Below are 13,188 nucleotides of genomic sequence, written 5' to 3'. Positions count from 1 at the left end.
TTTTTTGGTTTTTTGGTTTTTTGGTTTTTTTGGTTTTTTGCTTTTTTGGTGTTTTTTGATGTTTTTTGGTTTTTTGGTTTTTTGGTTTTTTTGGTTTTTTGCTTTTTTGGTGTTTTTTGATTTTTTGGTTTTTTGGTTTTTTGGTTGTTTGGTTGTTTTTTGGTTTTGTTTTTTTCCGAAACAGGGTTTCTCTGTGTACCCCTGGCTGTCCTGGAACTCACTCTGTAGACCAGGCTGGCCTCGAACTGTTTTTGTTTTTTAATGATCTCATTTATCTACATTGCTTCTGTTTTCTGTGCCTTTGGAGTCATAGACATAAAAACATCATCCTTGCTCATACTGAAACAGTGTAGCCTTTTTGTTCCATCTTAGCAGGTTTGTACTTTTATACTTTCTAGTTGTATGTTTACATTTCAATCACTATTAAGTTGGCTTTTTCTACAGAATGAAAAATGGGGCCAATTTACAATTATCTGCAAGTGGACATTCATATGTATATAGAAGAATCTGTCTCTTCTTCCTGATGTTCTTTTTGAATCTTTATTAAAAAAAGAATCATCAGGCTACAGATGACTGAACCTGCAGAGCACCATCTTTGGCTCACTGTAGTCTGTGTCTTCTGTCTGTGTCATGCTTCTTTGTCTACTGTATCTCTACAGAATGCCTTGACCCCTCTTGACCCCTCTACCTCTGTTGTTACAGATTAATTCAATTTATTGAATTATGAATTATGAACTATGAATGAATCAAAAATTAATTCAATTTATTGGCATCTTTGTATGTACCTTATGAATTTCCATATTTCTGATAGTTCAGAAGTAACATGACTTGTATTGTGGTTGAAGCTGCATTGAATATGTAGATACGTTTTTCATTCTCCAGCATTAATTCTGTCTATCGTTAACATGTGCAACATTTTCATCTTGTTTGTATGTGTCTACTTCAATTTCTTTCATTAATGTTTCACAGTTGTCACTATAGAAGTGCTTTGATTCCAAGATTAAATTTAATAAAAATTTCAAATATTGTTTTAGTCCTGACTTTAGGGTTGTTTTTTTTCCTGGTACATGAACATATATAATAAACAGTGATAATTTGACCCTGTGCCTTGCTATTTGTATACCCTTTATCTAAGTCTAATATTGAATTTTAAACTAAAATAAATCATGAAATTATGTATAAATCAGAAACTCACTTAACAATGATTCACAAAAATTTCATGAAGAAAATTGAGCTCAACATGTCTGTAGTAATAAAGACTCAGGCAAACTGACAGATCAGTGCTAATTCATGAAATGACTATGTTTATATATGGGATAATTTGTCTGATAATCTATAAATTCAATTCAGTAATAATTAACCACATGGCATTTATGTTATATTTTAAAGAATAACAAATTATTCTAAATTTCCTGCAAAAGTGTAGGGAAAATGATCATTGCTCTAGTAAAAATAAGACATTCTAAAAGACCAGAGTAGCAACAGTATAACATTTTATCTGTACCTAAATGAACCATTTTTATAGAAAAAAATTGAACAATTTTTATATGTATGTATATCTATCTCTATCTCTATCTCTATCTCTCTATCTCTGTCTCCATCTCTACCTCTATCTCTATATTGATATTGATATTGTATAGATACATAAATATTTGAAGATATTAAATAAGTATTTGCAATATGACATAACCAAAGGAAGCTACCCACTGAGGTATCTCTCCTGCTCCAAGATGCACATTTATGTTTAAAACCACAGAAACACAAAAGAAGTATTGTCTATCTTGTGTATGTCTGTGTGACAAAATTTTAAAAGCCTGCTAATATTAGCAAATGTTGTCAAATGTTTCTAATTATGTGGACTATGCCAGTTATCTATTGCTGCATAAAAAAAAAACAGTAGTATAGAACAAAACAGTTTTAAGCATCAACTCAAAATTGGCATGAGACTTATTTCTCTCAGCTATGCTTGGGGTTGTGCTCACAATCTAAAGGATGGAAATATATCAAGGCTTTTTTTTTCTCTTATATTAGTGTTATTACATGCTAGCTTTTAGAATACTCAGATGTAGCTTGTCTGGAAATTGTAAAGCCTTCTTATGCTCAATACTAGTGGAACTGTAGGGCCTGCCAAGCCTGAAATATTGTTCTGATGAGTCTTAGAGTATACCCACTTTGTTAAGTAAACTGGACTCTCAATTACTGGAGCATTGTTATTTAAAGATAAAATCAGGAGGGAAATCTGGACAATAAATCAAATAAATTATTCTTAAACCCTGGTTTAGTTAGTTTACATTACTGGGAAGAGATATTATGAACCAAGGCTACTCTTATAGAGGACAACATTTAATTGGGGCTGGCTTACAAAGGTTCAGATGTTCAGACCATTATCATTTAGGCGGCAAGCATGGCAATGTACAGGCAGACAAAGTGCTGGATGTAGAGGAGAGAATTCAACATCTTGATCCACAGGTAGTTATGTTGAGACTGGCATCTGCAGAGAACTAGGAGGAGGCTCTCTTCTGCAGTGGGTGGATCCTGAGCATAGGAGGAGACCTCCAAAGCCCCCATACTTTCTCAATACAGGCCACATCCCCTAACAGTACTACTGCTTAGGGGCCAAGCATATTCTAACCACCACAATCCAAAATATTCAAACAAACCCTTCCAAATGTACACTATGCTAAAGATACTTTCATTGGACATCAAAAATATATAATATTGGGTTTTATTGTATACTCATTTGTGACATTTTGGAGTTGAAGATGATGTATGTATTTAATCCATTAAGAACTGATTAATATATGACATGATGAAAAATTACATAGGACTCATCAGGTGAGTTAGGTAAATGCAAACTACGAGTGTTTCTAATAAGGCAGAGAGAAATACTTTTAATAATCTTAACAGATCAGATCATAAGCAGCCTCTGGGATTTGGAGGTTGGGGGAACCTCCAAACAGTACCAGACACCTTGGAGGTAAGACACACTCAGGACTCATTGGGGTTAACCATAGCCAAAATGCCCAACACTGGAGAGAGGGAACTAGAAGAGTCCATCTCCAGGAAAGAGTCCGTCAAGTGGAGAGATGGGGTTACCAACCTACAGTCTAAATTTCTGACCCAGAATTGGACCTGTCTAAATGAACTGCAGAGACAAAAATAGAGAAGAGATTGAAGGAAAGGCAGTCCAATAACTGGGACAACATGGGGGTGCACCAAGGCCTGACACTATTGCTGATGCTATGATGTGCTTACGGACAGGAGCCTGGCATGGCTGTCCTTTGAGAGGTCCTATCAGCAGCTTACTGAGACAGAGGCAGATACTTAAACCCAAGCATTGGACTGAAGTCAGGGATCCCTAAGGTTCAATTAGGAGAAGGTTTGAAGAAGCTGAAAGGGAGAACAACTCCAGAGGAAGACTAGCGGTCGCAACTAACCCAGACCCCAGGGAGCTTTCAAAAACTGAGCCACCAACCTGGAGCATGTGTAGGCCAGTCTGAGGTCCCTGGCACATACCTATCAGAGGTCAGCCTGGTCTGGCCACAGTGGGAGAAGATATGCTTAATCCTCAAAAAACTTGAGGCTCCAGGCAAGGGGGGAGACTTGGTGGGGTGTGGGGGCACCTGCTCTGAGGAAAAGCAGAGAAGGAATGGGATAAGGAACTTTGGGTGGGGGGACTGAGGGGGGGTCAATGACTAGAATGTAAATAAATAAAATAACTTAAAAAATAGAAAAATAAAAAAGCTATATTTACTGCAGAGAAACCAAACTACAAGTCTCATATGAAACGTGTCTATTAGAGAAATATATAATTTTGTTTACATAGTTTTATATATTTCATTTAGACTATAGGAATCAAGTTCTGCAGATTGATCACTAGAATATAATGAAAGAAAGCCATTGTGATGTGACCTGTTCTGTTTCAGTGTCTGTTGAGGAACCCACTGCTGATGTGCTACTCAATGTGCAAAGCCACAGAGTCCTTGGCTTCTATTGGAGCATCAGAATTTTTGCCCAAATATTTAGAAAATCAGTTTTTGTTAACACCCTCACGTGCCACACTGCTCACAGGTAGAATTTTCTTGTTACTGTGCTGATTTCAGTTGTTATGATATGTATATTTAAGGGTGATAAGTATATTTAAGTAATATGTTACATAAGGAGAAGACAGGGTACAGTGTATGTGAATGCCACTTGTTAAAACTAAAATCATAAGCAAGGTTGTCTCTGTTCCCAAGGCAAAGATACAATATTTATCTATGGCTTTTTACAATACAAGGAAATGTATTTACAAAATGTTTAGAATAAAGAGATATCTACTTCAGTATTTGGCATGACCATAAGATTTAGTCAGATAGGAAGAACATTTACCTATTATCTAGACTTGAAGTATATAATATAGAAATAAACTAAACATTGACACAATGAGAAGAAATTTCAACCTATGTTACTTAACTGAAGGTTTCCTTAAATGTGAGACACACAAGTGTTTAAAGGATGAGGATGCAAAGAATATGCTATGTAAACCATAACAAGAGTAATGCTGGTATCACTGCACTGATTCTAAGTACAATACATTCAAGCAAAGGACATGCTTTACAAAAGATCTAATACTGTAAGAGTCAGTGATATACTTCATAAAATCATAAGTGGACCTACTGCAATAGCATTGCTTAAAATATATATAAAAAAACAAATATAACAGAAAAGAGATGACTTCTTAAGAACAGTTTCTTCCCTGCCTCATCCTTTCTTTTATGGCTAGTGTTCTTCAAATCTCAGATTCTAAAGTAACAGAAATGCACTGAAAGTCTTACAAGTATATTATGGAAGTGTTATTATTCATGTGATTAGTCGTATAGCATCATACATTCTTAGAAATATTTTTATTCATTTATACACTTTTTATATGTATGTATGTATATTCTCCATGGTCTTTCAAAAACACACACATGGAAGCCAGCATACAACTTGTGGGAGTTCATTCTTTCTCAAAGTTCTCAAGGATTGGTGGTAAGCATCTTTTCTTGTTGAGCTATCTTGAGTGTCCCCAAATTGTACTCTTTTCTTTTACTTTATTTAACCAATTGGTAAGGCTTTCAACTAATTTTGTTTGTTGAGATGGACAGAGATACAGTCGAGACAGATTGTGAACTTTACCTTGATCTCTATGAGGCTGATCTTCAAGTCTCCTTCCTCCTCCTACTTTCAGGTGTGCTCTGCCATGTCCAGATTTTTGGGTTTTTTTTTTTGTTGTTGTTGTTGTTCTGCTTTGACTCAGTTTATAAAGCTTGTCATTTTCAAGTTTCGTAATATTTTTCAGACTAACTCTCTATTGAGTTGTTTTCTCTTATCTTGAAATATCTTACTTAATGCACTCATACTGTTCATCTGTTATATGTTGCGGATTTTCACACTTTTTTATATTGAGATTTTCAGATGAGTTCACATGGATGATTACTTCTATATGGCCTTTATAATACGTTGGCATTTTCTGCTCATATGACTGTTAATAATTGATTTCTCATGTAATGTTGAATTTATTTACAAAAGTAAATAAATGTAATATGATGTCTCATAGGTTCTTTGTGAACACAGTTTCAAGACAGAATTTCTAGGTAAGGAAAGAGCAAATCAGGATTTCTGCAAGTCTTGAAAGGGAGCTTTAGAAGAAGGAAGACCAACGTGTAGATGCTTCAATCCTCCATAGAACAGGGAACAAAACAATCACAAGAGGTAGAGGGAGGGAGGGATATGGGGGGAAGAGAGGAGAGTGAGGAAAAAAAGGATGAGGGGGCAGAATCAGGTATTGGAAAGAAGAGGAGAGAAGTACAGGGGGCCTGGAAATTGAATAAAAACATGAATCTGTGAGGGATGGGGATCTGGGAGTAGCCACTAGAAAGTCCCAGACTCCAGGGAAATGAGGGACTCCCAGGGCCCAATGGAGATGATTTTAGTCAAAATACCAAACAAAGGGGAGATACAACCTCTAGAGACTATCTCAAGTAGATAGGCACAGCCCTCAGTTGAGGGATGGGGCCACCAATGCATCTCAAATTTTTTAACCCAGAAATCCTCCTGTACAAATGAAAGACAGGGACAAAACAATGGAACAGAAACTGACGAAAAGGCTATCCAGAGACCACCCCACCTAGGGACCCATCCCATCTGCAAACACCACAACCCCATACTATTGATGACACCAAGAAGTGCTTGCCAACAGGAGTCTGACACAGCTGTTCCCTGAGAGGGTCTATCAGCACCAAACGAATACAGGTGCAGATACTCAATAGCTAATCATCAGACTGAGCCTGAAGACTCTAATAAAAGAGCTAGGGGAAGGACTGAAGAATCTGAAGGGGGTTGCAACCCCCCAGGAGGAACAATATCAACTAACTGGACCACCAGAGCTCCCAGGGACTAAACCTCCAACCAAAGAATACACATAAAGGGACCCATAGCTCCAGATACATATGTAGCAGATGATGGCCTTATCTGACAACAGTGGAAGGGAAGGCCCTTGGTCCTGTGGAGGCTTGATGTCCCAGTGTAGGGGATGCTAGAGCAGTGAGGCAGGAGTGTGTAAGTGTTTGGAGGAGCACCTTCATAGAGGCAAAGGGGAGGAGGGAAAGGTGGATGGAATGGGGGATTTGTGGAGGGGTTACCAGACAGGGGTATATCATTTGAAATGTAAATGAATAAAATGATTAATTTTAAAAAAGAAAAAAGAAAAAAACAAGGTGGACTAACTCTGGCCCTTTAATCAGATGTGTCGACATCCTAAATTGTGGTATGCATACTCAGTGATGACTCCTACTGGAGAGATAGCACTCACAGGAGTTATGGACCTCTAAATACGTTGTTGGTGTTAACTCTGTTATTTGAAAGTGATTCTTGTGTTGGTTGCTGCATTCATGATTTGAAGGGTCTATACGCAGACTGAAGGTAGTTCATGTTGAAGGCTCACAATTTGAAAGATAGGTTTTACTGTGTCACACTTCATCACCAGACTTATCAGCCACACACAGTCTGCCTTGCTGCATCTTTGACTATTATAGAACATACATGTAGAATATACATGTACAATATAAAAATCCTCAGAAATTATAATGCAGGGGGCAGTAACAGTCCATTGTAAATCAGGCCTTGATTTTCATCCTCAGTTCTTGTGAGAAATTGAAAGGCTAGAGCTTGTCGGACAATGGTGGAACAGTTGCCTAGGACACATGAAAATCCCCAGAAATTAAATAATAAAAGAAGAAAGAAGGAAGCCTTAAAGTGATAAAATACAGATAAAAAGGAAAAAATAGAAATGAAACAGGGAAGAGAGGAAAACTTAATTAATGAAGATAAAGGAAAAGATCAAGCAATAAAATTGCAATATTAGTTCTAGCTAAGATCTCTCTGAATTATCTAAATCTGTTATTCACGATGAACAGAGTAAAGACAGTAGATTGTATTTTCAGATTATTCTTAGTCTTCTCAGTTGTCATCAAGTTAGTGGGAGCAGAAGCAAGCCATGCCCAACATCTGACAAAGTCAGGGTATGTAGACTGTTCTAAGGGTGTGTACTGTCTGGAGTCTTAGTCTGCAATTTCCTACACCTGGATTTTGATGGTAGAGCAGTGTGCCTTTTCTAATATATGAGCATAGTGAGAATATATGTTACTTTAGGCTTATCTTTACTTAGGAGTTTATTCTGTACAATGGATATGTTGATGCTATGGGAAGCTCTGCTTACTGAACACTAAATTTGGGCAGACTATGGACCGTGATGGACCACATTTGCTCTGAAAGCTTTCAGAGTTTTTGCAACCCGAGGTACAGAAAACATCTAATATATGATGGATGCCTGGTACACCTCTCACAGTGTACGTAAGCATACACCTCTCAGTATGTTGTATCTGAGACACTCACCCAAATTATAACTGTCTCACTGTCTGGGATGGCTGCTTACCCAGTTGTGCACTGAGATGTCCACAAGAAGTCTGAGTTTCTTCTGAGGAGTCCGAGATAATGCCAGGACTTCTAATATGAGGATGACTGAGTCCCTGACAATAAGACCTTCCTCCAATAAGCTCTATAAGTGAGTTTTCAAGAGTCTTCCTGCTAATTTCTCTTCTGAAGCTATCTTGCTTTCACGCTCCACATCTGGCACGTATTCAGGCTTCCTGTCCACAGGAAGCAGCCTTCAAGCCACATCTTGCCTTCTGCTGCCACTATTTTGCTTAGGAACAAGAAGTCAACCTCCCTTTTAAACTTTTATATTGAGGATCAAGAGTATTTGCTCTCCTTGCTTTGTCATACTCCCAGATCTGTAGAATATGCTAGGTTTTATCTCCTGTGCAGGCGTCCTCCAGTTCTCACCCACTCTTCATTCCATGACAAGTTCCAAGTCTATTATTTTGTTTCCCATCCACAGAAGAGGAAAGAATTGGTGAGTGTCCCTTTAACACCATCTTGGACTTCACTTACATTTTATTAATTATGTGTTTTATTGTTCACTTTCCTTGTTTGGTCTTCACTTATGCCCAGCACATTGATTTCTTCTCTATGTGCTTTTTTTTTGTTTGTTTGTTTGCTGCTTTTCTATGGATCATTTCTTTTGTATGTATTCAAATCCTCACTAGACTTAATCTGTTGTTTATGTAGCTATTGGTATTGTGTTCTCTATTCATCACATGCACACACACAGTTGTCTACATTTAGTTTACTGTGTTATGCAGTGGCTTTTTTTCTATCTTTCTCTTTCTCATTTTTTCCTTTTTTCCTTACATTCCTCTTGTGATTTCCTGTTTCTAAATATCTACGCTTAAGGGACAAAACCATATCTTTTATTAGGTAGTATGGAGGCTGACGTCGTAAGACTGTTCATGTGGAGCATCTATGAGAAACCTAAGTGAAATGATTGTTACTATTTTTATTCACAGGATGATTTGAGGGGGTCTGCTATTTTATTGAAGTTTTTTGCAATAAGCCATACATTTAAACCTCTAAGTAATAGTATCTTTCAATAACACAGTTCCTAAATAGAGTGTCTGTAGACTAAGTTCCTGGCTTGTATTAGATACCCAGAAATAGCAGATCAAAGCATCACCATCACTATCAGAATTCTAGGTCCAGTAGACCTAGAGACCTAGAATAGCTTCATCAACTTGCACAAGATTTTACATATATATATATATATATATATATATATATATATGTTTTATTCAAATACAATATTGTCTAAGGTTTTTTTTGTTTGTTTTTTGGTGGGATTTTTGTCTTGTTTTTAGTTTGAGAATCTGTATTTGAGAAGAGTAAATGGCATCTATAGGTAATTTTTTTTCATATTCTCCACAGATATATTTAACAGTATTTTCTTTTCCCTTTCTTAGGAATTATTTTAGTTCCAGCAGCTGCAATTGGGAATTTTCTGGGAGGCTTCATTGTTTCCAAGTTGAAATTGTCTTGTAAAAGCCAAATGAAATTTATAATGGTAACATCTGTTATATCACTCCTGCTTTTAACATTAAACGTTTTTGTAAAGTGTGAAAGAGTGAAATTTGCTGGAATCAATGAAGATTATGAAGGGTAAATATAAGATTTTAAAATAAGATTGCATACTAGATTTTAAAATTGTAACTGAAGGCATGTTTTTCAGACTAGTAATCTACTAACCTTATATATTTATATAATTATTGGAATTATTTAACAGGAAAATAAAGTAAACTATATAGTTTTACTTTTCATATTAAGGGTACACATAGAGAAAGATTTTTTATCATGCATTCATTAGTGATTTATGATCAAAGCTAGCACTTTGAATTAACAGTATGTAGCAAGTACAAGATGTTACTAGAATATGTGTAATGTGATTTGATCTTGTGTTCTTGAACTGATCTCTCTACTTTCTTATAAACATCAAAGAACAGATGTAAAGAATATTTGAGCACCTCTATGAACATTTTAGATTAAATATCCAAAGTTCAAAGGGCTTGGCATGAGTTAATATTAAATATTGTACAACATAAGTGACTCTTCTATCCAAAGGATTAAGTAAGTGAAGTGATAAAAAAGAATAATAGCACTTTCAACTACAATGGGATAGCATATGGCAAACTACTATCCAATAAATGCTACTGGAGCTGTCCAAAGGGATATAAAGCATGACTACAACTTTACTTCCTTTACAAATTCATCCATGGGACTTAGAGGAAGGGGATAAAGCTGTAGACATAGTAATAATAGATATATTTATAACTGAAATGATAAATTTATAAAAACATAAAAGTGCAAAAACTTTTGTTAATCTGGTGAAATTATTAGAATAGGCAATGGAGAAATGCTTGAAAAATGAACATTCAGAGAGCCAGGAGCTGGATAATTAATGACATGTCAACTGAAAAATCCCTTCAATCCAGCAGTAAATGAATGGAAAAAGCATCCGATTTCTATCAGTTTTTGACCAATTAAAAAATAAGATGCCCACATAAGTTGCCCAAATATCCAAGCTGAACAAAACATTTATGAATAAAGTAAAATCTTACTCATGTAAATTAATGCCTAACAAATTATTATAAGCACTCATATACTTGAATGTTAAATGTTATAGATGTCATTTAGCTACAAATTATTTGAAAACTATAATACATAGAATATCATTTTAAAATACAAATAATTAAAGTGTAATTATATTTTAAAATACATTTAATTAAAAGAGAATAAATCATTTCCCCTGAAGAAAGATTTTCACATACCTCAAAGAGTATGTATATGTATATGTACATGTATATGCATGGATGTGAGATATATATATTTGTTTGTGTGTGTGTGTGTGTGTGTGTGTGTGAAAATCCACAAGGTATTGAGTTGAAAATATACTCCATTATAGAATTATAAAAGAAACCAATGAAACCAAGCTGGAAATCTCAAATGTAAGAGACAAAAATATATTGTGAAGCCAAACAAGTATAGCAGTATTGTCTTAACTACAAATCTTCATAAGATTCAGGACAGCTAGGAGATACATTACGAATACTTTTAATGTGTATGAAGCAGACATTCCAACCTTAGAAGAATGTTACATTTTTCAAAAATATATTCCAGGAAAATTTACATATCCAATTTAAACATAATTTGATATGGTTTTGCATAATTCTCCAGTAGGCAAGAGATCTATAGTTATACAATAAATCTTGTCAAGACATAAGAAACTTGACTGCTGAATTATGAGCATTATGTATGTTCTACTTACATCATTTTACAATTTATTTTGTTCTTAAAACATTATTCTTTCTCAACTTTAAAATCAACCTCCTATATGACATGTCAAAATATAGATTGCTGACTTTCAGTCTTGCAATTTCTACTGTGACAAATCTGAGAATTTTAAGTTCACAGGCAATGGGTGATGCTGCTAGCACAAGGAACACATTTTCACACCAGTAGTTTGAAGAAATTAATTTTAATACCTGAGGGCAAGATGGACTAAATCAGTGTCATGGAAGCTGTTATAGGTCCTGTGACCTGTAGATTTTTGCTTTGTTTGGCTTTCATTATTTGGAACCAGTTAATTTCTTAACAGAAACAAATTAGTAGAAATGAATAAAAAATATGTACCAGAGAAAAAATGAAACTTAAAAATACATAAAGGAGTACTGTTTTTAGAATCTTTATTTTATTTATGTGTATGCATGAGTATCTGCTTGTGTAGGTGCATAGAGGCAGAAGAAGGTATCAGACTCAAAAGAGTTGGAATTGTAGGCATACTGTAATTCCATACAATACAGGAATACCTGGTCTCAAGAAACTAAACTTTGCTTCTCTAGAACGAAGAGCAACAAGTACTCTTAACACCTGCACCATTTCTCCAGAACCACCTCACAAATTAGTGTAATACAACATTGCTTCTTTGAAGAAAAATAAATAAATAACTGCTTTCCTTCAACTAAATTAGAAAATCAGAGAAACTGAAGTTAGTAAAATTAGAGATCAAGGAGAGCCATTACAGCAGCTACCATAAAGTCACAAAGGGCTGAGTGGAAAGAACTAAATGCAGGAGGCTTGAATTAATCATATGATAATTAGGAAAATATAACATTATTAGCTGCAGTTTCAAAAGCAAATGAAATGAAATTCCCAAGCATAAATGTAACCAAAGAAGTAAATTACTGCAGTGAAAATTACAACTCCACAGTAAGTTCAAGACTAATCTACACTAAATTTTTTAAAAGAAAATAAAAATAAAATCATAAAACCTTTCTCAATAAACTGAAAGACACAGTGTAATAGTGGCTCACAGAAGCTGGATAAATGTGGAGTGAGAAGTGGCTGGAGAAAAAATTACTAAGTATGCTCAAGGAAGCATTTGCATATGAGAAATGACTTAATATGTATAATATAATAATATAATTATGGTTAATAACATATTTTTATGAAGGTAGTAAAGAGAACTTTTGCATATTTCAAAATACAAAGAAATGATAAATGCTAAGGTGCTAAAAATGCCAAAATTTAATCTCAGAGTTGAATATTGTGTTTATGAATTTATTCATATACATTATATATATAATCAACCAAGAAGCATCAATTAAATCATAATTAAAGATAAAAATCCATAGATACACCAAACAAACTAAAACCAAAATGGAAACTATTAAGGTAGACAAAAAATTAACAACTTGATAAAATTCAGCATCTGTTACTTTCTGAGGTGAAAAACAAAGTCCCATAAAACATGGGAAACTTAAGGGAGAGGGGAGGACTGCCATGAGTTGGAGGTCAATCTTAGCTATATAGTGAGTTTGGGTTTGTTGGTAGGTGAATAATCTGTCACACAGGGGAAAAAAAAAACAAGAAAAAAGAGAGGGAAGGGAGGTGAACAAAAGGCAGGGAAAATGAAAGAGAGAAGGACAAAGAAAGGGAAGAAGAGGAGAGAAGGAGTAGGAAAAAGAGTAACAGAAACAAGAAGAGAAATAAAAGGAAAAGAAATAAAGGAAGGAAAAGGGGAAAGGAAAGGGAAAGGGAAAGGGAAAAAAGGGAACAAAAGGGAACAAAAGGGGGAAAAAAGGGAACAAAAGGGGGGAAGGGGGAGAAAAGGGAAAAAAGGGAAAAAAGGGAACAAAAGGGGGGAAAGGGAGAGAAAAGGGAAAAAAGGGGAAAAGGGAAAAAAGGGAAAAAAAGGGTTGAAAGGAGGGGGGAGGA

General features: G+C 35.2%; 1 protein-coding gene across 1 annotated transcript in view; it reads left to right on the top strand.

Annotated features, from left to right (window-relative positions):
- The window catches only part of LOC114638533 (solute carrier organic anion transporter family member 6A1-like), an 86,608-nt gene that overhangs the window by 42,672 nt on the left and 30,748 nt on the right, over window positions 1–13,188 (top strand). Inside the window, exons 7-8 of the mRNA XM_028787044.1 lie at window positions 3,927–4,071; window positions 9,381–9,576. Coding sequence (XP_028642877.1) covers window positions 3,927–4,071; window positions 9,381–9,576 — 341 coding nt within the window. The remainder of the gene's footprint in view (window positions 1–3,926; window positions 4,072–9,380; window positions 9,577–13,188) is intronic.

This window comes from Grammomys surdaster, unplaced genomic scaffold (genome assembly GCF_004785775.1).
Source record: "Grammomys surdaster isolate TR1022 unplaced genomic scaffold, NIH_TR_1.0 125604, whole genome shotgun sequence".
NCBI classification, from domain to species: Eukaryota; Metazoa; Chordata; class Mammalia; order Rodentia; family Muridae; genus Grammomys; species Grammomys surdaster.
Note: the sequence above shows the minus strand (reverse complement) of the source record. Positions and strands in the feature narration are given on the sequence as shown.